Source organism: Symphalangus syndactylus, chromosome 3, assembly GCF_028878055.3.
Source record: "Symphalangus syndactylus isolate Jambi chromosome 3, NHGRI_mSymSyn1-v2.1_pri, whole genome shotgun sequence".
NCBI classification, from domain to species: Eukaryota; Metazoa; Chordata; class Mammalia; order Primates; family Hylobatidae; genus Symphalangus; species Symphalangus syndactylus.
Genome location: NC_072425.2, coordinates 95,147,878 through 95,173,826, shown reverse-complemented (window position 1 = coordinate 95,173,826; position 25,949 = coordinate 95,147,878). Strand labels below are relative to the sequence as shown.

The 25,949-nt window shown below is 34.6% G+C and overlaps 1 protein-coding gene across 13 annotated transcripts in view; it reads right to left on the bottom strand.

Annotated features, from left to right (window-relative positions):
* Window positions 1-25,949, bottom strand: part of DGKB (diacylglycerol kinase beta) — a 799,436-nt gene that overhangs the window by 508,482 nt on the left and 265,005 nt on the right. For all 13 annotated transcript variants that reach the window (XM_055272542.2, XM_055272541.1, XM_055272544.1 and 10 more), the window contains 4 exons: window positions 19,478-19,595; window positions 16,996-17,084; window positions 16,796-16,912; window positions 7,215-7,313 (listed from right to left, as the gene is read on the bottom strand). In XM_055272542.2, the coding sequence (XP_055128517.1) occupies window positions 7,215-7,313; window positions 16,796-16,912; window positions 16,996-17,084; window positions 19,478-19,595 (423 nt within the window). The remainder of the gene's footprint in view (window positions 1-7,214; window positions 7,314-16,795; window positions 16,913-16,995; window positions 17,085-19,477; window positions 19,596-25,949) is intronic.

Here is a 25,949-nt window from a genome sequence, read left to right as displayed (position 1 = left end):
CCCCTCCAAAACTGAAAAATAATTACATAAATATGTGCACTCTTAAAGAGCCACTTCACCTCATCATAAAAATTATATAAAACTTAGAATGAATGCAAAACTAAAATAAAATTCTAGATAAATTGATCAGATTTGTAGTCTCCTATATGAGATTACGCTAAAATCAAAGGGATTCTATAGGCCTATTTCATCGATTTCTGTGACCTCACAAATTTACGTACAACCCAAAATAATTTCAAAAGTATGAACTTAAGCCATTACAGAGAAACAGAAGAGAAATTTAAGAATAGAATAAAGTTATATAATAGCACATACAAATAAATAACATGCATTCCAACATCATAGTTCAATGTTAGTATAAATTTAATTCTAAGCTTAAATACAAAAAAAAACCATGATGGTAATGACACATGAAGTCTAAGAGATAACATCATGATAAACAGAACTGAGAAGAACTTTTGTCAGGTAATGAAGGACATTTCCAACATATCTTTTTTTGTTAAAATAGGGAGTTTTATATGATTAATTTTAAAAAATCCCTTTCAATGCAGGCTGATGACATAATTGTTGAAGCCCAATTTAATTTACGTGAAACTGCGAAGGGCTAAAACAACATAGACTACATCTGTCTTGAGTTAGGGGTAAATTAGAACATAGAAGAGTGGGTGGCTTGCATGTGGCCTCATTAGGCCATATTCCATACGAGATTATTAAAATTTATTTGCAACGTCACTTTGTTTTGGATTGGCCAGCTGAGATTTCAGTGTGTTATCTGCAGCAAGAACCAAGAATACATTTTTTAATAGATTCTGTTAAAGGCAGAACATCTGTTTTGACAATCAGTTGGGAAGGGTTAATGGCCTTTTATAAATTAAGCAGCTTATCATGAGTCTCAATGAGTTGGGATTCATCCTACATTTTTTTGGAAGTACAATAAGGGGAGGATTTAAGGAAATCTACCTTTGTAAACAGTTTCTGACCTCTCTTCAATATGGCAGTAAATGAACTATAGCTATAATTGTTACCAGAACTTTTTTTTTTTTTTTTTAAAAAAAAAAAAGCATTCTAAGTACCTAAACACAGTCATGGAAAAATCTTGACTAAATCCCACATTAAATAAATTTTAAGTAATATAGGTTTTTGATAGTACTTTCAAAAGATACTAGACACCAATTGCAACCTCAGAAAACTAATTATATCAGATGTAGGGAATCATTGTTTAATTTTTATTTGAATGAAAAAATCATATGATAATGATTTTAATTTTAGAGTAGTTGATTTTAACCCATTTTTATGGCAATAGCCATTATCAAGGCCAATTATCTGTGAAAGCCATTTATAGTGCATGCTTATAAAAAGCATTTCATCAGTGCAGAGGAGATGCTTACCTTGCTAATCTCTGGAAATGGTGAGCATATATCTACTGAATCATTAACCTGCAGCTTATAACAACTGTTGGGGAGGAATGGGAAGGCCGAGAAGGGTGGTACAAATTTTTTTTAATGACCCTGGAGAAGGTGTTCTAAAATATGAGAAGACAATGGCTATGGATCTTGACCTTGTGGTATGTCATTAAGATACAAGGCTATGTGAGCTTCAACCAGAAATTAAGGATGCACGCTGTATTTATAGAGGTCATTCAATAACCAATTCCTAACTACAGAGTCAAGGACTAAGGAAAAAATAAAACTAGGCATCTTAATTCCTCTAATATTTTCTATAATGTGATAGAGATAATATCAATATCCACTTTGTATTAACTGAGTCTGAACCTCATCTGCTCCTCTTAGAGAAGATTAGCACAAGAAACTGGGGCATACAATTTCTTAAAGAGGAAACTGGTATTACGTAATAAAAAACAAAACAACATGATATACGTGAGGACTAACGATTTGCTTTAAATGAAGGGCTACAGGTCATGCAGTGTGAAATTATTCCTGGAAAGTTACTGGAAGTTCACAGACTGAAAAGGCTCAGAGCCTATCAGCCGGAGCAGATTAAGCAATTTTGTGGGCAGAACAGTTTCATTAATTTGTTTGAAGTATGATCATTTAAATAGCTAATGTGTACAATTGTCAATATTTTTATTCCATGACGAGAAAGTAACCTTTTAATTCTGACTTAGCAAGGTGGGCAAAATTTTAAAGCAAAGTGATTTAGATTGATGTATTAACACATACGAGACCCCAAAGGCTTGAGAGAACAGGTGTACTTAAAGAATTACAAGCAGTTCAATTATCCTTGATTTCTAGTGCATAAGGTACTATATGAGAGAATGAGTAGGTTGATCCAGTTAAAGACCCCTGTTTACTGTAATAGAGTGTTTGGGATTCAAATAGGGAATCACCAAAAATATTTTATGAGTGAGAGAGACTTACGATATTTGCATTTTTTGAAAGTTGACCCAGGAAGCAGGTTGGGGTGTACAGAAAGGAGGTAGTTCACAAGAATGCTACTGGGACAATCCTAGAATAAAATTTGTGAGGCTGGTATACAAGAGAGTCACAGTTGGGCTGAAGTAAAGAGACAGGATTAAGAACATTAGAATAGAATGAGGAATCTTATATTCCAGATGAGAAATCAAAAATGCTACTTAGGTTTCTAGTTTGGGAAAGTTGGGGTGTGAAGGTTTCAGTAGCTGAGATACAACAGATAAAATCTCTCTATTGGGATTTGGAGAAAATCTCAGGGCACAGCTCTGGAGTGATAACCACTTGGGCTCCACTTCTAAATTGCCATGTACTACTCATGGGACACTGGGAAATTTACTTAACCTCCTTGTTTCTCAGTTTCCTCATATGGAAAATGGGAACAATTATAATATTTATCTTATGCTGTCACTGTGAAAACAAAATGAATTCATATATTGTGTTACTTATAACCATACCCTTTCATAATCTCAATTCCTACCTCACTCACTCTCAACCTGACACCATTAACCTTGATTCCATCAACCTTTGACTTCACTGTAATTTACAATGTACTGTTTCTAAAATCTATTACTGTACCTCATATTTAATGTCCTTACTTCCCTCATTTCCAGCTTAAATTCCATGATTAAGCCTTACAATTACTCCTTCACATATATTCTCAACTCTCTGGCTGCCCTCTCTGTACATCACATTTGCCAAAAGACACAGTCACATGAAGACTGGGCTATGCCTATTCCATTCATAAAGCTGGAATGTAACTAGATAAATATGACTGAATGTGAGTAGAGAAATATATTCATCCAAGCTGACTGGAATTATATACTAAATGGATGATTATTAACTAGAGGTAGCACACTGTTGCTTTGATCAATTTTGTTCCCACTTTCCTAGACGACACAGGCTTCTTACACATCTTGCACCATCCTCACTCTAGCTAATGACCCAGGTTTCTATTTCTTTGAGAAAATAGAAGTATTATATCTTTTTGCCATTGTTTCCCCTTCAACACAGCACAGATTGTTCCTTTTAAAATATTAGTCAGATAATTTCTGGTTCTGGTCAGAATCCTCTAATGGCTTCCTATTTTATTCAGAGTAAAGGCTAAAGATTTTACAATGGCCTAAATTGTCCCACCCAATATAAAAATCGTATTATATCTTTGAACTTCTATTTTCCCTCCTATACACTCAGGAGTGTATTTTTCCTCCTATAGACTCCTATACACTCAGCCACTAATCCCCCCAATGCCTTTGAGATCTGTCAAGTGTCTACTGCCTCAGAATCTGTTGGTGAAGTTCTGTCCCCAGATAGCCACAGGGGTGACTCCCTCAAATCACTCAACTCCACTCAACTGTCTCTTCAGTGAATATCTTGACTGCCTCTTTTATCACTGCAGCCCCAGCATTTCCTCTTTCTCTGCTTTAATTTTTCCCTTTACATTGAAAACAAAACCAGTACTTATTTATTGTATATATTTAAGGCATATGATTACTGTACAATTAATGTTTTGATATTGTTAAACAGAAATTATCAAAGTCCATTGTTTTGGACTGAGCTCCTATGGGAGGCCCCAAAAGACCAGACCAAACCAAAATGTAAACCAAACTTTAGTACAAACAACTTGTACTAAAGTGTCACATAATCAAGCTGAAATTTTAAGGAAGCAAACTGATCCCAGAACACATCAGTTGTTTCTAAAAATGTGAAATTCAAGTCTACCTGACTTGGTATAATAAGGATGTAACCTCTGCTTTAACTCTTTACCCAAAGAGTAACCTGAAGTAACATGATGTTAAACAATCAGCTTTTGTTTTGTATTATTGTGTTTTCTTGTTCCCACCTTACAAAACCCCCTGTTTTATGTCTAGTGGGAGCTCTCCTTCTACTCTGCAGAATTGAGGCTGTCCTAATTCATGAATAAATGCCAATTTGATCTATAAACAAATTTGTTGTTATTTTGTTTTCAATAGCGTAAATATTCATAGTGAAATGATTATTATAGTCAAGCAAATTAACATATCCATCTCCTCATATAGTTACCCTTGTGTGTGTGCATGTGTGTGTGTGTGTATCTGTGTTAAGAGCACCTAGTCTCTTGGCAGATTTTCAGTATGTTATACTATATATATATATATATATATACATACGCACACACACATTTTTTTTTTGAGACAGTGTCTCACTCTGTCACTCAGGCTGGAGTGCAGTGATGCAATCTTGGCTCACTGCAACCTTCGCCTCCTGGGTTCAAGCGATTCCCTTGCCTCAGCCTTCTCAGTAGCTGGGATTACAGGTGCCTGCCACCACGTACGGCTAATCTTTTGTATTTTTAGCTGAGATGGGGTTTCACCATGTTGGCCAGGCTGGTCTTGAACTCCTGACCTCAAGTGATCCACCCACCTCGACTTCCCAAAATGCAGGGATTACAGGCATGAGCCACCATGCCCAGCCATGTTACACAATATTAGCTATAGTCATCATACTGTACATTGGATTTCTACACTTATTCACCTTACATAACTGCAACTTTGTACTCTTTGACCAACATCTCCCCACTCCTCCCCTCTTCATATCTTTAGGAATCAACATTCTACTCTGTTTGTGTATTTTAGTACAACCAGGTACTAAATAATTTATTTATTTTTATTGTTTATTGTCTACATTACCCCTACTGGAATGCAAACTCCATAAAAGCAAAGATTTGTCTTTGCTTTTAATGTTTTCTTTCCTAACTATAATACTGTTTAGCACATACTAAGCATGCAATGAATATTTGCTGAATAAATTAAATAATATTTTAGCATAGTCTCTGGGATAGTATATATGCTCAATCAAAAGAGCTATAATTATTGTAGTAGTAAATAATAATATATTGGGTATGTTGCACTTAAAATAATATGGTTCCTGCAGGTGGCAGTTCTAGGTTTGGAATTTAGGAGCATGAGCTGAATATAAATTAACATGGTAATGCAATCAACTGAATAAACAAGATCTTATCGAGAAGAATACTAAGAGAGGAACGCCATGACATAGGAGGGTAGAATCCAGGGATGCACCGACATGGGCGTGTCGACATTGTGAACCCAGGAAAGATACTGAAAGCAAGTATCCAGAGAAACAGAGAAAGGACCAGGAGTGAGGTATAATGGAAGTCAATGAAAGGTAGACATTTTGGAAGGATGAAATGCTCAATAGTCATCACACACTTCAGAGTAGACAGTACCACAAAAATGGTAAACAGCAAATGCCGAGATACAAATCATTATTAAAACTGTGGGGATATTTAATGATTAGAGATAAATCTTCAGAATAAAAATTGTCTAAAAATAGCAATGAAAGGTTTTTCAAGATTGTTCAAAGACAAGAAAATTCACGTAACACATGCTCTTTACATTTGATTCTCTCAAAAAAAGAAGTGATAGCATAATAAAAAGAATACACCTTATGTTTGAATTTATATAACTAGAGGTTGACATAAGTGGGCCAAAGAGGCAGACCCCAGGCTCACTGAATTGAGTGGGGTCTTGCACAGACAGATGGATAGTAGGAAGAAATCACAGATCTCATCTTAGAGTTAAAATCTGAGATCAAAAATGCATCTAAACCAGTCAAATTGCTGTATTTTAAAATAAGAATACAAATAATACAAAAATTCTAGAAGTCTTCAAGACACTTAAATGAATAAAAACAACATTTAAATTAACCTAAAATGTAAAGTATTTTTACATGACTCTCATTTTATTTAATTAATCTTATTTACCATACGATGTCTAATAAACCTTACATGAAGAAAGGAAATTTAGAATTAGTTATTGCTATACTCAGCAATATGGAGGTATTTTATTTTCCTCTATTTTTGTAGTTTGAGAAAATGAAGCATTTTTAATAATTTTGTGAAATAAAGGCATTTAAAATACAACCAGTATTTTACAGATAATTACAAAATGAATCATAAGTGGTACAAAATGAGTAATATGATTAATTTCTAGGTTGACCTTTAGAAAAGTATTTTTCTAACATTTCTTAGTTGTTATAATTTTATTATATCAAATGGAAGTTCCAGCCATTTAATTTCCATGTTGTTTTTCAAAATGAGAAGGGCATCATGGATATAAAATAGTTTGTTTTTTAAAATAACTTTAATTTTCGAAGCAATTTGGGTTTTGAATATGAATATTATTTGAATATCTGCTTCTCTTCCTACCAAGGTTCGTTCTTTTCATAGTTACTTTACTCATGCATTTTCACTTCTATATTTATTGAATTAAGTAATTATTTTGCAGGTAGTTAAATTTATTGTTCAATAAAAATTTTTTTGAAAAAAACAGCTAATAGCAGTGCATAACTTTCTTCATGGATGTGTCATCATTTTAGGTAGCCTCTAACCTAGATGAGAGCCCTCAACCTTGCAGATATATAATGTGCATCTCCAGCAAAATTGCCCATAAGAAAAACTTCATTATTCTGGGAAGCTAGATCTATAAAATATATAAAATGTTGAAGTGTTCTGCCTTTACAATTCCTGGTAAGTACAGCATGACTAAGTGAAAAAACCTGAGTCAGCGTCAGTTCAAGCATACCGTTCTAGAAAGCGTATTTTGACAGAAGGAAAAAGGAAATACAGTGGACAAAGGTGTTCTGTTTCAGAGTAACAACGTATTTTAGATCTATATACTTCTACCTTAATTGATGAAAAATTATCTCTAGAAGCTTTTAATGGTATACGATACTGATAAGTCACAGCAACCCTGAGTTATAGCAGAATGATAAGGAAAAACTCACCAGTACCACTGGACAGATTGTTGTGGGTGGTAAAATATGGTCCTTCAAAGGGCCACAGTCACATTCAGGTTTTAGATGAGAAGCACATTTATTATGCAGCTAGAAAAACAGAAAGGGGGATAGTATCAAATTCTACATGACAACGCCTAACATGGGGGAGATTATATTTCAATTGAGATACAGCAAACACATTAAAAGTACAATAAAGAAATTATAAGAACAAATAAACAGTCATAAAGGAATTCATAATACATTTGTCCTTATATATGTACCTTAAATAAACCATCTAGCAGCTTCTGTGACCCATTCTATACATTTTGTAATTCTCAGAAATGTTTATATTAAAAATGTACTTTAGGTTTTGCACAAAGAACCCTGATTTCTTTGACAAACACAAATTATTGTCCATTACAGTTCTTCCTTTGCTTATCTGATAGCATAATCGTGAAACCACTGTGCCTGTGTATGCTTTTTTTTTTTTTGACCCTCCTGTTTTCTCAAAGTCATTCCAAAGCGCACAGCTCAGTATGGGGCATAATTGATCCCATCATTAGTTTTAACTTTGTAATTCAATATGTAAATGTAACCAGAGATTCATCTCAGTAGGAGCAGGATATAAATAAAAGAAGATGATTATGATTATAAAAATTTATCTGTATATTGTATTTATCAGCTCAACGTTAAGTTAGTATATAATCATACAATGTCTTATTTATTTTTTAATATGTATGAGCCGAAACGAATATTTTTATTAACCTGGTCATAAGTTTACATTAAGGTGTTATAACATGATGTTTTAAAAAGTGATGTTTTAAAACTGAGATGGTAGTTTTTTAAAGAATTACACAGATTTGGTAAAATAATACTTGCTTGAGGGCAGCTAGAGATTTCTCCCTCCTGCACTATGCATTAATTTGATATGAACTCTTCATACTTTAGAAAAAAATATACATTTCAACAAGATAACATGTCATGTTCAAAACAAAAAAGAGCTACATTATTTTTCCATTTTGAATCAAAAGCTACCTCATTTAAGCCTTGGCTGCATTAATTTCCACAATATACATACCTTTGTGAGCAGTTAATTATCAACTAAGCATAGGAGTCTAATGAGTGTTGATTTATTTTTAGTAATAGAACAGTATCAAAGAGGTATTTCTGCGGTCCTAGAATCTAACACTGTTGTCATGCTAACTCCCTGCATTGGAGTTAAGGTGACTTGTACTATAATTAATACCCATTAGGTTACATTACATGAAATAAAAGCATCTTTACATGTTCACCCATAATTAGCAGCTCTGCTTCTCAGGGGCATACAAACTTCTCTATAAAAAAGTGATTTAATCGTATTAGGCACTACTGGTCTTTGTCAAGAGGCAAGAAGTGTTGAAGATAGAGAAGCAGCTGAATGCACAATAGAACTAAATAAACTCATACTCAGAGCAAATTAAAATGTATAGTTTCCTCAAAATAAAATTAGTGACTGGTTTAAAATGTATTATTAATTTATTGGACCTAGTAACTAACTTTCTTAGAATGTGCCATGGCCATGGATGTTTGGATTTAGAGTTAACAGATTAGCAAGTGTTGGGATGGATCAATTTCCCCCGAAAGATATGCTGAAGTCCTAACTTCTGGGACCTTTGAATGTGAACTTAATTGGAAATAGGGTCTTTCTAGATGTATTTAAGTTAAGATGTTGGTTTAGCTGGACCCTAATACAATGACTGCTGTCCTTATAAGAAGAGGGGAATCTGGATGGAGAGACAACGGCACAGAGAGAAGTCCATCTGATAACATAGGTCGAGATCTGAGTGATGCACTACAAGACAAAGAATTCCAGGGATTGCTGGCAACCACCAGAAGCTAGGAAGAAGCAGAAAAGGATTCTTCCAGAAAGCCTTCAGAGGGAGGATGACCTGCTGACATTTGGAATTCTAGCCTCCAGAGCTATGAGTGAATACATTCTTGTTGTTTTAGGCACCTATTATATGACATTTTGTTACAGCAGCCCTAGGAAACTAATAAACCCAGTACTATGAAAACTGCACTAAAACCAAAGAGAGATTATGGATCTTAAGACTCTGCTGCACTATGGATGCCACAGAGAAAGAGCTTTGGCTCTTTAATCTTGGGCAACTTCCTTAAAACTGAGAAAACAGACTCTAAGAACCCTCTACAAAAAACAGATCCAACATAAAAATCTGTTTGTGTTTACAGCAAGAAAGTGTTGAAATATTACCCTTCATTACAGTGTAAAGCTAAACATGTGACTCTGAAGGCCATAGGGGCAGGACATACTGAGTCTTATGCCAACACTGACTACAGATGCAGTCAGAGGCCTCAGCCTCCTCCACGCCTCCATCCATGTGTTTCCAACAATTTGTAACTGACATGGTAAAGGACGACTAAGCTCTCTGTATAGTTATTTGAGGGTTACTGATGTAAGAAAGGATGGCAAAAATAAAACTAATTTAATGATAGTGTGGGGGCATTTAGGCTAGTTTCCCAGATGGAAGGAAAGAATCGAAGACTCAGATAGAATCATGCAATAGATGAGCTTACCAGAGTGTGTGTGAAGGGGCAACTCTATATTGGGATTTGGGAGTTTCAGAGCATAGGTACTGACAATTGATCCCATGAAATTCTGGCCTTTGCAGAGCCAAATAAAGCTAGTATGGGATTTCCCAGTTTGATTGCCACTGTGGTCCAGATCCCTGAGTTTTGTCTAGGCAGTCGTAAGGCACTCCCCCAGACATAGTGGGATCTATAAGTTTAGTAACCATATTATCATCTGTTAAACAGAGTCACACAATGCAAGAAAATTCTCCTAACCAAGAAGTCTATATTCGATAATATGCAGTAATACCTTATGCTTGTATTAAGACTAGAATCTGGCAGCTAATAAATACATTTGCATAACCATCAACATTATGACGTTGTTTGTAGCCAACAGTGTTAAAACCGAGGGCATCATGTTAGGAGTACGGATCATTTTACAAGTCATGAATCAAATTTGTATGACAGGTTTAGTTTATGCATCATATTTCTTGGAGATATACTTGAGGAAAAAATATACAATGTGAAAGCCAATGTGAAAAATGCGTATCATTTTCAGGACCACCTATAAAGTGTAAAAGTGAATATCATTTTTGCTGTGAACTTAAAATTGCTCTAAATCATAAAGTCTATTTTAAAAAGCAAAAATCAACAAAATTATACAATAGAATTCAAAAGCTACAAATTTTTTTCTTTAAGATACTGGTAATATTTTGTTTCCTGATCAGGTACTGCTTACAGAATATTCACATGGGGAAAATTCATTGGGCTCTGCCCTTTGGATATAAATGCCTTTCTGTATGCACATTTTCCATCAATGAAAAGCTTTTTATAGTTTGAAAGAATGAATAAGACTTACTATGTGATAGCACGACAGGGTGACTACGGTCAGTAATAATTTAATTGTACATGTTAAAACAACTTAAAGTGGGTAATTGGATTGTTTGTAACTCAAAGGATAAATGCTTGAAAGGATGGATACCCCATTCTCCATGATGTGCTTATTTCACATTGCATGCCTGTATCAAAACATCTCATGTGCCTCATAAATGTATATGCCTACTAAGTACCCATAAAATTAAAAATAAAAAAATTAAATAAGTGAATATTATCAACAATAAAAAGTTGCTTAAACTTGTCATCATATTTCGTGGACAAGAATATAAGAAAAAGACACAGCTGAGTCCTTCTCAGTGTAAATAAGATGCTGAAGGCTGACAATTGTTTTAAAGATAACCTATAACCAAATCAGCAAAATCCTAAATACCGAGGTCCTCATCAAGAACAGAAATAAACTGGAGCATTGAAGATGCTGCCTCTTGAGTAAAATAACCAATAGCGCACCAGAGAAAATGAACTGTTCACTATTTAAAATTTAAAAAAACATTTTTGTTCAGTTATCTTTGTATTTTTTTCAAGCTAAGGCATAGAAATCCTTAGCCCATTTTTAAATATACATCCAGAAATTCCCATTCATGTTAAGGGATTCAGTGCCATATGTAGGAAAATCATATAATAGCAACCAGCTTTTCCTGGAAGTGAATTAAACACTTGGAAATAATTTCAGAGTTTATGACAACTTCCAGTAGCACCTAATTTAGAGCCAGATCTACGTTTATTAGAAAAAGCTGTCTCAAGATAGAAAGAAAAAGAAAGTGTGTGCATGTCTGTGTGCATGTGTGCCGGCATATAGTTCTATGGGTGGAGTTGAGAAGAGTGGCTGTGCTGGTCAGAGAAGAAAATGGAATCTGAGAAGTCAAAAGGAGGAAAAATAGAAAATAAGTGTTCATAGGAATTTAGAGGAAAATAAGAAGAGAGATAAGCTATTCTTCTAAAGAAAAATTTGAAGGCCTGATTTGGAGGCATATATTTATTGGTTTACCCATTACACTGGCCCCTAATATTTTGCAGTTTGGGGTACTTCCTAAGACTGGCATTTACTGAAGCAGAAATGTTTCCATGGCATTGGAAACCTTTAAACATTGTTAGGAATTTAGTATCTTAATAAATACTATTGTCTCTATATCATAGCAAAAGTTAGTAATTCATTTCTATGAAATAGGTGTTCTTTTTTCAAGCCTAAATAAAATGCCTCAACTTCCCATCCTGGTGAGTCCTGCCTGACCAGTGAGAGCTTACCTTGACCAGCAATGATTCACAACATATTATACAAAGAAGGTCAAGAAAAAGCACTTTCAGAAGAAATGAACGGGTATAAGCAGTGGGATATTAAGGATGTTAGTAATCAAGACAGAAAAGAGAACTGAGGTAAGTATTTTGCCTGTCACAGAGGTTTGAAATATAAAACACAGCCACTGGTTGCCTAAATATCAGAAGGCAGTTTTCCACTGACCTTTCCTAAGCTTTTCTTATTTTTAATTTTGAAGTGGCTAGATTTACAAATGAACAGAAAATTTCATTCTAAGAGCCTAACTTTATATCTTCAAGATGGCCAACTAGTAAATCAAGAAACCACAAGTATGAACTCAAAAATGGGTTTGAAAACGGATTCTTAAGTATTCGTTTAAGCTTACTTGCATATCTGATGGAGATATGAGTATTACAGGATGATATTATAAAACAAAACTTAAATAGGACATATGTTTGAAATTTAATATTCTACTGTAAGAATAGCATATCAGAGATTACAGTGATCTTACTGAAGACTTTTCTACACTCAGTACTTTGTCAAGAACTTCAGGTGATTAGGAAAAAATGTGTGACATGAACAAACAACAAGAGTGGACTATAGTTAACAGTGCAAACACTGTTAGCCTGTGATGTGAAACCAATGGAGAGCATTTGAGTTTTTCCTTTGGATGTGGAATATAAGTACAGAAACTATTCAGAATCAAGATATATTAGTGTCAAGAAAAATTTCAAGGAAGACAGGTAACCTAACTTGTTTCCTAAGGTATGATTAGAATTTAAGATAGGTGCATTCAAGGGAAGGGGATGGACAAAATAGTAGGCATGAGGGAAACATGGCCTCCCCAAGGGACTGTCAACAGAAATACACAGCTATGGCAGAGGGTGTGTGTAGAAGAGGAATATTATATACAGTTATGTTTAGGTTTGGTTCTGATTTCTAAAGAACTAAAAACCAACTTGATGCAAGGGGTGTTGAGGGCTGCATTTATTATCACAGAACTATTATAGATTGCTAAAGAAGGCATATAACAAACTAGTATTTTCAGAAGATCTTTCTGGAGGTGGTATGCAGCCTGCATTATAGGAAAAGTACCTTCTGTTAGGGAGATGAGCCAAGAGATTTTGACTCTAATCTAGTCAAGAGGTGCTAAGAGCTTGCACTAGGGCTGCAAATGTGGAGACAAAACCTTAAATCTGAGAGAGATATTTTAAGTAGGAAATGACAAGACTCAGTGACAGGTTGTGTACATGAGATAAAGGTAAAAGACAAGAGTAAAAAAATTGATTTCTAACTTTTTTTTTCCAATGACTGGAAGCATGACAGTACCAGGTCTGATAGAATGAGAGTTGTAGTAATAGTCTTTGGGAATGAAAATCAGTCAGTTGGGCTTAGGATTTAGTGAGATTCAGGACCACAGGATTCTGGATGTTTTTTTGAGTGCATGCAGGTGCTGTTCTGACTCAGACCGGGCAACTAGCCATCCTTCTACAGGTGAGAGAGAAATGACATAAGTGTTCTTCATGGAGTGCCCTCTGGAAACCAGGGATTGGTTATGTGCACCCAAATGTATTTCATAATACCCACAAATATAATTGTTACTTACTAAGCACTTAATATGTATGAGGTCTTGTCCTAAACATATCTACACAGATTTTTGCCCCTTTAATCCTCATAATAATCTAATAACTTAGATATCATTAACTCCATTTGACACATTAGGAGATTTGTCTGAACTGGTTACATAAATGGCCCAAGATGGCACAACTAGTAAGTGAGGAGACGATCTTAAGAATCTGGTTTGTCTGACTTACAACAGTCAAGTCATTTCCAAAAGTCATATATAAAAGGAAGTAATGGCTTTTGGACAAACCCTGAAAGAAAGCCAAGCTTCATTCTTTCTGTTCCTCTCCACAATATATTCTTCATGGAACCCATTCAGATAGGCCTTTCTGAAGCCAGCACTGGCAGTGCCATATCCCATTACTCCCATAACTTCTGCAAGCTCTTTGTTATGTTCATAGTACTTTCTGGAAAGTGTAAGAGCAAAAGAAAGTACATTCAGTTGTTTAAAGGCAAGCAGTAGTAGTAGATACTCATCAGTCAAGAGCAGATCAATTTTATGCTGAAATTTTCATGCAATGGCTCAATAGAAAACTATAAATACTACTAAATACATAAATGTTCTGAGGTAAATATATCCTGTTTAACCAAGGCACAAAATCAATAATTAAGTAAATGTGTCCCTAAAATTGCTTAAAATTAAAAATCCAGAACTGGGTAGAGGCTGAAGTGACTTTTGAGAAGCTGATATAGTCTCCTGGATATATGATAACTTTTCAAAAATTTGCACAAGTTGTGTTTTATGAACTTAATACCCATAAGACCCCTGGAGCTCATGGTTTATAGAAAATAAGGCTGAGGATGGCTAGAAGTCTCAGGACCTGAGAGAGCTTAGTAAGAGGGTAGCTTTTTTTTTTTTTCTTTCTGACTCTGCCTTAACTCCATCAGAGATTCCTGGTTAGACTTGTTTCCTGAATAGAACTTTGAGATTGATTAATTGATTGATTTATTAGTAATTTTGAACTTGGGGATTTAAGACATTTGCTGTTTATGTTGTGCTTTGCCATAATGACAAAACAAAATCACATTCAGCTATTCAATGGTATTTAGTGTAGGAACAAAATACTAAGGGTATATTGTCTTACCTGATTTGGGACATACGATATTTAGATTTTTAAAAGTACAGTTTATTGAAAAGTGATATCCTTTTTCCTGTAAAAGAAAGTGCCTCTTTTCTTGTAAGGCTAGGATCAGGATCAAGACCAAAGAAAAATGCATAACTTGTGAGTGGTAGGGCTAGGTGTGGATTCTGGAGTACCAGATAAAAAGAACTATTAAAACAAAAAGGAAGAGAATGAGAAAAACAAAATGGAATATAAAACAAGGAAAGGAAGAATTTTAAGATGCTTTGTGTACCAATAAGAGATCACTAGCAATGGTAACTTTGAGGACAGTGGTTCCTATGACTAGAATGGGTAGAAGACAGACTTCGTGGAGATTAAATAGAGAAAGAATGAGAGGATTCAAATACAGAAAATTCTAACAGCTTTGAAAGCTTTTCCATTAGAAAATGCAGCAATGCATGTTTTTAGAGGGTTCAAACTGAGTACACACTTAAAAATATTGATTTTTTTAAGAAATAAAAAAGAAAATATGAATAATAAACCTAAGACAATGTTTGTAATTTATGAAGAATAGGAAAAAATTGGAGATACAAAGAAGAAATTATTTCTAATATTCTCTCATCTCAGCTTATGTTAAAGTTAAGATATAACCAGTGAAATATTCACTATATGAAAAAAATAAGAGAAAGCCCCCTACAAGGCCTGAAACAAAAACTACGTATTTTTGTAAATGCTTAGCAAAAAAAAAAAACCCTGATTTTTAAAAATGTACATGAATGTTTTTAAAAATGAAGTAGTTATGATCTTCTTAAAACTGAGAATTCAATGTTTGAGTAATTCATGTGTAAAATTTGAATCATCGTTAGACATTTTATTATACTAACCACTTTTAAAAAACTATCTTTCATAATTGAGAAAATTTCAAATGTAAACATAATTTAACTAATAGCTGAAAATGATTGCAGAAAATGTGTTCATTTAAAGGAAAGTACTTAATTGTATTTTTGAAAAGTAAGTCAGTTGTTTTTCTCATCATTCTGTATGAGTGTGCATGTGTGTGTGTGTGTGTGTGCATGTGTGTGTGTGAGAGACAGAGAGAAAGAGAGAGCATTTAAGAGAATTGTTTAAGCCCTGGGTTGAGGGTGGGGCACTTGGGGGCACAGTAGAGACAGTTATTTGCTTAACTGATTCAGTGCCTCCTACTGTTTTATTCTGACAAAAGTAAAAACTTTAGTCCTGTAACACGAATACTCACTCTATGCTGGAAAACAAAACTTCAGCCCCATAAATATTTTGTACTACATTATCAAAAATAGCTACTATTGAAAATGTGTGATTCTAATTAACTTCCAGAAATTACACATATAACTGTAGAAGTACCATCTAACAACTGCATTCATTCCAAAAATTTTTTCAAGCTAGATTTGACAGTCATTCAAACCAGGTGAAATTCCAGTGTCCCAGAAAAGACCAATTTATCTCTTCTTTCTTAATTGTGAACACCATCAAGACTAGCATTTACATCAGTCTCTCTTATACCCCAATGTACGATTTAACTGAAACAGGAAGGCAACGATATGTTGGAAGAAGGGTAAGATGAATTTTTAGATGCATCAAGTTGTAAATAAAACACGGCCTACTTGCACTTCTATCTAGTCACGTGGTCAAGGACAATTTGCTTAACTTTTTTTGGTCTTAGAGTCTTCGCTATATACTTAAATCATTGAAGCTCATTGTTCATTTTTCTAACCGTTTTAAGCCCATAGGTTTTATAACTAAAATAAATTTACAATAAGCAAACCAGAAAACCCTTATTAAACAGGGCTGTGGAGCAAAGGGAGAGCTGAGTTCTACCCAAACAATATCCTATTCTCATTGCTTACTCCTAGCCATGGCCTCTGATTACCTTCCTGGGAACCTCTAGCACTCCATGGAACACAGTTTAAAAACCATACCATGGTATCATCTCTTAAGATTGTCACCAGCTCTAAAATTCTGGACTCTATGGGGACAAATCCGACCCTGAGCCTATCTCTTTGCAAACAAGCTGAAATAAGAAGTTTCCATGGTTTTATGCTTACACTGAGTTTCAGGAAGCCCTTCTAGGGTAGGACTTTCAGAGAGTATGATATACACAGTCTTCAGTGTGGGTGAATGCTGGGATTTGTTTTCCATTTGTTACTCACTGTGATCTGACACCAAACACAATGCAGTCCTGTCAGGCCCTGGTAACATTTAACAGTTTTGTGGCACTTATCACACTTGGTTGGGCAGTTACCTTCAACCCAGTAATGGTGCATGACCTAGAACAGAATGACATCATTGTGATAAGAAGACACACCACATAATGGCCACCTTCAGAAAGCAAGCATGCACACAAACTTACATCAGTGTTCCTTTTGGACTTCACATAGGTCTTGATGCAAGAGGGAGGTGCTCGAGCCACACAGCGCTCATGGACTGTGTACTTGCAAACTGAAGGGAAACAGGTACACAAATTCAGAGCTAATCCTGGTCCTGGTTGTAATTTTATAGAGAAAGAATGATATTAACAGAACCTCATTTCATATCCACTGCTCCCTAATCAATCCAATCAGGCACATCAAGGAGAAGTCCAAGTCGACTGTTTTTACCATGGAATATAAAAGGCCAATTAGTACAGGAAATATTATGCATGTGAAAAACCAAGGCTCCTCTATCACGGCATAGCAGGAAATGCTTAATTAAATCAGTCCTCACTCAAATTTTTCACAATAATTCCCAGATGACAAAAATATTAAAGACAAATTGATGACTGCCAAATGGCTTGGTGTCATTTGCTAGAAGGCAGAGATCTATATTTTACAAAGTATAGGCATGAGAGCAGCTGGTGGGTACGGGAATAAAAGCCCATGTGTTTATGCTATTTTGTCTCTTACCTAAATCTTAAACGGCTGATTAGTCTATTTCCAGAGAATAGATTTCATCATACATGCCAGGCCTTTGGTAAAAGTTCATCCTTCACTTGCTATCATGGCATCGTTTGTCCAAAAGCAACAGCCTTTGCTGGGCAGCATATTGTATACATATGCAAAAATTTATGTTACTATGCAAATGTATACATACACATAAGCAAATATATGTATCTATGTATATATATAATATGAGTCAGAAAACCAAGACATACATTTTTGGCACCTTCAAATTCTTTATGGTTTGAGTCTGAATCTGATTTAGGGTCAATTACATGTGTTCTTTTAATAAAATGTTGGTTCCAGATGAAGGGTTCTAAATGCATAAATATATAACACAATACTTAAAAATAACCATATAGCCTCCTCAATAAAAACAAAAACAAAAAACTAACCACTGCCTCAAATTAAAATGAAAAACACTAAATCCACATAATATTTATATAGTAAAACTCTTCCAGAATATTCATATCTGTGATTTTCTTTGACAACATGAGGGAGAAAACATGCTTTCTCTTCTCCTCCATATTAAAAATAATATTGAGTATCGCATTCACCACACTAATCAGTAAAATCTTACGAGCAAAATTCTCATTCCTCATATAATATCACTCATCTTATTTGAGACCTATCATTTTGTTTTATGTGTTCTTATTAACAGACTCTACCACAAAAATTCCTTTTCTTAAAAATAATAGAATTTTAAAAATAAAGTACTTCCTTTGTATATGGAGAATGTTCTAGTGTAACTAACATGTAACTAACCTTTCAAACGTAGCTGTCAGAGACTATGTTACACATGGCAAATTTCAGATAACTTTATTAAAATTTGTAAATAGTTCAGAAATCATATGCATATGTGGCACTAAAACATGGTATTAAATTTCATATAATACAGCTGAGAGAAAGGAACTTCTCAAACATATTACCAAAGAAGCTGCTAGCTAACGACAAACAAACAAAAAACCTATAAACCATGGATAGTATGGAAGCCAGGTAAGAAATTAGATTTAATTAAAGGCACAAAATGGAATGTGTCTAATGAACTTGACAGTTTCAGTAATTTTGCACAAGCTGAAAAGGTTGGGGAGAGATAAATTGATGGATTAATGGAGAACTTAAATGAAGTGGGTATAATATCTACTCCTCTTTATCAGGACTATTGTGGATTGTAAAATTTTCTCAGGTAGATATGCTGTAGATTTAAAATTACTTAGGTGATTTTATAAACTAACTGTTATATACACTATAAGAACATTCTAATTGGCAGACCTGAGTTAACAGAATAAAATGAAAATTGCAAAGATGGGTGAACTGAAATTTGTAAAATGGCCACAACTCATTAATCGTCAATGCTTTGCATTTCAATATCTATTAACCATATATGAAGACTTTCTTTCTGTTAGCATTAAAAATAATAGGCTTGAGGTGTAAAATTAGTTCGTATATCTTGCGATTTCTTAATTTTAATGCAAATCTATTTTTAATCAATTAATGTAACTTAAACAAAATACCCAAAGGAATCAACTCATTATAAGATGTTCATGTGAATAAAGTGACTAACATGTGGGGAGGGGGGGACGAATATGAATAAGATGTAAGTATGAAAAACTAGTGGAAATATTCAAAATAATCCCTGAAGAAATGGGAAACATGAATAAATTAAACTACAGTGGAAAGAAAATTGCTGAAGACTTGGAAAATGTCCTTCATTTTTTTCCAAGGGTAGGTTTTTCCAAAACTGAAGAAATTAGAGTAACCTAAACATTCCAAAACACACTACAGGAAAATATAAATTACATGTACAGAGACAGTCCAGATCAAATTTTAGGTCTCCATCTACAAATAAGACTATTCCATGAAATCGACCTTTCCTCACTTGAGGAGATGATGTCCAGGCAGAGCAAATGTACTCACAGGAACAGCAGAGGCCCTGCTTCCCCACGCCAATCAGCATGTTCAAGCAAAGGTTGCAATAGGCAGGTTTGTTAAAGTGCTTCAGTCGCCACACGTGCTGTCCATCATCCTTCACGTTCTGCATGGGACGTAAGAGAAACAGATTTCACTTAATGAAATAAACAGTGAAAGATGTAAGTGCCAATAAAATTCAGAGCTGGACTGAAGCATCTGAAGACAATCTGTTATTTCATCCCTGACTTTCTCCAAGATCACCGCAGAGCCTTTAGAAAAACACATGTGCTCCAGTGAAATGAGATACTGCTAACAAATCACCGATGCTATAGCAACCCACAAAGTCTTGTCTAATATTAACAGCTCAACAGCGTACCCCAAGCCATCATCATGACCTGCCAAATGGATCAGGGACGTGATTGCCTCTCCTTTAAATACTTTATCCTTAGCACAGTTCCATAAACAAATAAATAAATGAAGAGAAAGAGAAAACACCCTTCAGTGGAACAGCCTGATAAAAACTTGCAAAGACATAATTAACCCTTGCTTACTGGTAGTAATACACAAAATTCCTGATGGTGATCAGGTCATGTAAGGTGGCAGAGAAATGGGATGGAATGGAAAACGAATACTAAAAGGTTAGTTATTGGTGACATTCTAGGGCTTCATTCGAGGAGTCCTTATACTATATTCCAATTTATATTAATATATTGAGTATGCCACAAATAGTATATTTTAAAAGATAAACTTTTTAAAGGATTTAATTATGATACCATTTTGTTTACCCCCCTTATAAAATATAAGTAGTTTAAATCTCACAGAAAGATGGTAAAAATATTAAAACTGTATTAATATTTATATTTATAACAATCACTACAGTTATTTGCCACAATACAACCTTGGGTTTAAATTAATTCCCACTTCAGCAAAACACTTTATTTTTTTCTCTTCTCAGTAAAACTCTCTATATCATAATAGCTACTCCTGTAGGTGTTTAATCACAGCTGCATTGTTCAAGATTAAAATAAAATGAAATAATATGATGCTTAGGAATTTCTTGAACTCCTTACAAGAAGGTCAAGATATTAAATGAAATTATTATATATTATTACTTTTGCTACCATCATTTTCTCCATTAACATGTACTTTTTGTAGTCTAATCACCAAATTATATCAAACATATTAACATTTATTGGTATTCTATTGAAAACATTATTTGCCATAACTTTTCAGGTTAGCCAAGTTGTCATATTTCTTGGAACACATTCACCTAATAATTTCTGAGCATCTTTTAAGTGCTTGGGCATTAACATTACTCCTGTAGTAGTGAGACAATATAAATATATTCAGATCGTCTTGTTTCTCTTGATAATAAAATACTAATAATAATGCTCCTAACTACCTTTCCTATTCCCAGTCAAGGGATAAACCACCAGATTTGTAATACTAGAGAAAATCTATAGTAACTAATTCTTACATTAGAACCAGAAATGTCAAATTTGCATCATAACATGAAACATTAATGAAATGCTTCCTGGGTGATAATTCTCGGTGGGTCTCTTGAATTTCTTCATGTTTTGGAAACAGAAGCACTGTCCTTTCTTTTCTTTCTTTCTTTTTTTTTCTTCTTAAGACTATCTTTTCAAAGATGTTTGAGTAACAAACAGCCTAGCCTTGGACAATAGAGACATGTCTCCCTCCTGAGGAGAGGGCCAGTTTGCTTACTCTACTTACAATACAATAAAAGTAATCATTCCCTTGTAGGCAAAGGTTAAATGGGTTTGTTTCCTACACATCATAATTCATTTAGTTTTCCTAAGTCAGGGTTTCCAAAACTTGATGCTGTGCACAATCATTAGTTGGGTCCCACTCTGTCGTTCCCATGAGATTTTGGAGGCAAGGTGAACTCAAACGTGAAGCCCCTGTTGCTTTCTTTGCTGTGAATAACAGTCCCTTGTCTCTGACTCAGGAGTCTCGTGTCCTCTGTCATCATCCATAAAACTGTGGCAAGCTAACACGTTAATTTCCAATAGGGTAAATTCTGGACCCTTTACAATTCTTGACATTGCTCAGATTTACCTTTCTGACACGGGGCTAACAAAGTCTCAACAACTACAGCTACGCAGGTGTCATACAGAAAATTTCAGAAAACACAGGTGTTTCAATTTTCTTTCAAAACCTAAGAAATAGGCTTCGTATTAATCTGAATTTCCTGTTTTGGTTTGGGTGAGTCATAGCTTTCTAGTAGCTTTATCACGTGAATAGACTACTTTATATATTTAACTTTGCTATATTTTCAAAACTGTCTATATTTTAAAATTTATATCCCCTCAAATAATATTTAAACATCCTTATGTGGAAAGGTTAAATATGGGGTTGTAATTTTTAAAAAACTTAATATTTTAAAAATTAAAAGTAGTAGCTAAGTACTTAAAAACATTTTTAAATAAAAAGGACAAAAATCTAATTTTCGTATGTATTACTGTTCTTGTAATTCTTGTCATTTTATTTTTAAATGATTGTACATTACATGTGAATAAGCTTCATCCTTTGAAGAGCACATATGGAGTAAGTTAGCTGGCATTTTCCTTATCAAAAAATAAACAAGTCTGAACGTGGGTGTTCTGTCAATCAGAACACTTAGCCATGTTACAGGCTGCAACTGATGTACAAATCCATTATCCAGGCATAAAATGCTTTACCAAAAAACAAATTAAATGGCTTTATAGCTCTTAGCTGGATACATTGCCAAAATATGCAAGGGATGAAATATGTATGTGACTTCTTTAAGAGAAGAAATTGAAACCAGGAGCCAATTACTTCTCAGCAGTGCAAATTATACTCCAACTCTATATTTTCATGCCTTGTCTTGTTTATGTTACTTAGATTGTAAACTTAATGGGGGAGGGGAAGAATCTGTCCCTTATGTTCTATCAGCCAGTAGAGCACATTCCTATTAGTACTTCCATTGCAAATATATATTTTTTGTCAAAAAAGGGAATTTATTTTTTATAAAACAAAAATAAGCAGGGCATCCAGAAAGGCTTGATTCCTAGCCTACTATGAAAATGTGAATAAGCCATTTCACCTTTCTTCCTATTTTCCTCTCTAATGAAAGGAAAGTACCCACTTCCCTTTTCCAGGCCGTGGTGTGAGGTTTCATTATACAATGCCTGTGAAGTTAATTTGGTTTCTCAGAAGATGGGTGTTATATAAACAGCAAATATTATTACCCTCCTTGGGTTGCGTTGTGTAACATCCCAATTTTCAGCCAAAAGAATTGAGAAAGATACCTAAAATTTCACTTTATTTCATTAAAATTGCTCTTTTTTCATCACCAGACATAACATTGTGTATTGTAATGAAGCTGTTCAGGTCTGTGTTTATGACAGAGAAATGTTTAATGAATCCTAGGCTACTCCATGCTGAGAAGGAACTTTACATTTTTCCCCAACTCTTAGTTGCCTAGAAGGCAAATGGATGTTTCAAAGGAAATAATTGCTCTTCAGAACTTTTAAAACCTATTATCCTAGTGATTCTAAAATTTTAGTTTTTCCATAAATAAAAATCATTATCCTAGTGATTCTAAAGCTTTAGTTTTTCCATAAATACTTCCAAGATCACATAAAATGTTCAAGTGAACAAGGGCTGCTATAAATAATTTTTTTTCAGAAGACCTCAAGGAGAAATTTCACTGATGTCCTAACCCACATGCTTCTCTCCCCACACCTATGTTTCAACTGACTTAACATATATATATAGAGAGAGAGAGAGAGAAGAGTTAATGTTACAAATAATTACTTCCAACTCATTAAATAACAAAGAACATCAAATTACCTTACTTTTTGTCCAAGGTGTCCAAAAAAAAAATTATCACAATGTGAAAGAAACTTTTTTTTTTTTTTTTTTTTTTTTTGAGACGAGTCTGGCTCTTTCGCCCAGGCTGGAGTGCAATGGCGCGATCTCGGCTCACTGCAAGCTCCGCCTCCCGGGTTCGCGCCATTCTCCTGCCTCAGCCTCCGCTCCCGCCACTGCACCCAGCTAATTTTTTGTATTTTTAGTAGAGACGGGGTTTCACTGTGTTAGCCAGGATGGTCTCGATCTCCTGACCTCGTGATCCTCCCGCCTCGGCCTCCCAAAGTGCTGGGATTACAGGCGTGAGCCACCGCGCCCGGCCGGAACTTCTCTTTTAGACAAAAAGATGAGCTCTATTAGGCCTGGGCAAAGAGAATGCAGAGAAAAGTTTTAAAATTCTGAGTGGAGCTGTCATCAACTCTTCATCTCCAGACCACACATTGTAAGGTCACCTGCCATTCCTGAGGCTCAAATGGAAAATCAACAGCAGGTTACACCACGTAGTCATTTTTCTTAAATGACACAATCTGGAATCTCAAGAATTTTTGCATTCACCTAGTTTTGTAACTGCTTTCTACATTGAGCAAAGTATAGACAGAACAAAAACTCTTAACCAAATTAAAAACTTTTAAAAATTGATGTGCTGAACATCAGCTCCCAAAATATAATACATTGTCTTCTATTCTCCATCACTCAGGAATTTCATCAGAGAACACATTGCATGTTACTTTACTGAGAGCCAAGTAAAAAATGTGTCTTAAACAATCTCAATCAAAGGCAAAGTTTAAATGACCTATAAGAATTGAAGACCAGGATTTTTTGCACACATATAGTGAGACCAAAATATAAACCATCCAGAAACCATGCAGGCTAGATTTGGGTACAACAATCCACAATAACAAGTTAAGGTAAGGTATCGCTATTTCAAGCTAGTCTACTGCTTAAATGTACATTTCTCTTTTCCCTATAATATAAATTCAGGAATTTTCCTTGAAAAAATTAAACAACGATCCAAAATTAGAGATTTCAGAAATTGAAGCATTATTATCTTGTTCATGCAGGAAAAGGAATGTTCGAACTGAAAGAGTATTAGGAAACACTAAATTCTCTTCTTGACTAACTTCTCATTTTTCCAGAGAGAGCAACTGCCTGGCATAAAAATGACCTAGTTAGTTAATAACAGAGGTAGTGTCTGTTATTTGATCAATTTGATGATGTTCACTGCTCCTATGCTTTCTATTAGTCCTCATGTCTTGCTGTGGTTGTCTGATTGTGCCAAGTAAAAGGTGTTAGATTCCTTTCTTCCGAATGAATTAAAATAAATTAAAACTTTTTCTGTTTTTTAATCTGAGAAATTGGTGATAGAATAGATGAGTGGTTGGCAAACTATGGCACTGAGTCAAACCTGGCCAGCAACCTGTTTTTGCACATACAGTTTTATTAAAACACAGCTTTTCTGGTTCATTTACGTAATTTCTGTGATTGCATTTGTGCTGGAACAGCAGAGTTTAGCAGTTATGGCAGAGATCTTATGGCCCCATAGCCAAAATTACTTAATATCTCTCCCTCTGCAGACAGTTTCCAATCACTGGAACAGAGTTTACCTCTATATAAAGTTATTCAACAAAAAAAGTGTTTTAGTTACATGGGATATTTTTTAAAAAAAACAATTCTCCAATGAGATGAATTCTGAAGGAAGAATGAATAAGTCTCAGGTATAAATTTTTATTGTGGTAATCAGAATCACAAAGCCATCCAAATTCTCAATTTTCCTTCAAATGTAAGAGACACTAACACTCTATACCATTTCTGACCCACTCATCTTGTATTTTGTAAAGTTTGTAGAGCCTCTTCTAAGAGAAAAGAAATGGCTCTTACTCTCTACTATTTGGTATAGAATCTGGTCCCCATCAACTCCATTTCTGATTTTTGTACAAAAACAGATATTCTTTAAAATAGACTAGTTTTTAAACTGCTGTTGGTAGAGAAAAATATATTGCATTGAAATCGTAACTGTTGTGCCTTACATTAGAAGTGAAGATTACTCTCCCAGGACTACTTCCTTTGCTGTGTAATTTGGCTAGGACACCACAGTCACTTTCAAATACACTGTGGTATTTTACGTGCACTATCAGTTAGAACCTACTCCCCGAGCTCATAATTGACAATAGACAATAACGTAAGGACAACCTAACAAGACAAGTTTCACAATAAATGGCCAACTTCAAACTGCAGTATCTAGATTTTTCAATTAAATAAGCAAAGGTGAGGGGATAGATTCATGGATCAAATTCTCTACAGGTAATAATGTAACACATTAACTGCCTACAGAAAGGAAGTAAATCTCAATTACTAAAAAAGGCTCTTATCACTCAGTTGTCTTGGTGTCATTCCCGCTTTTTAAAACAATTACCATGCCTTAGAATTCAACAGCTCTAACAAATAGATGCTGTATTTTGTGATCATTACACATGATTCTATGGCTTATACATTTTATTAAAAGACAGCTTAAAATGTAGGTGGCTTATTTTTTTCACAAAAATGAAAGAAAAGGGAAATTTCTTCTTTTAAAGTTGTTCTTTACAGAGATGGGGTGGGGGGCGGAATCTAATCTCAGATTTAA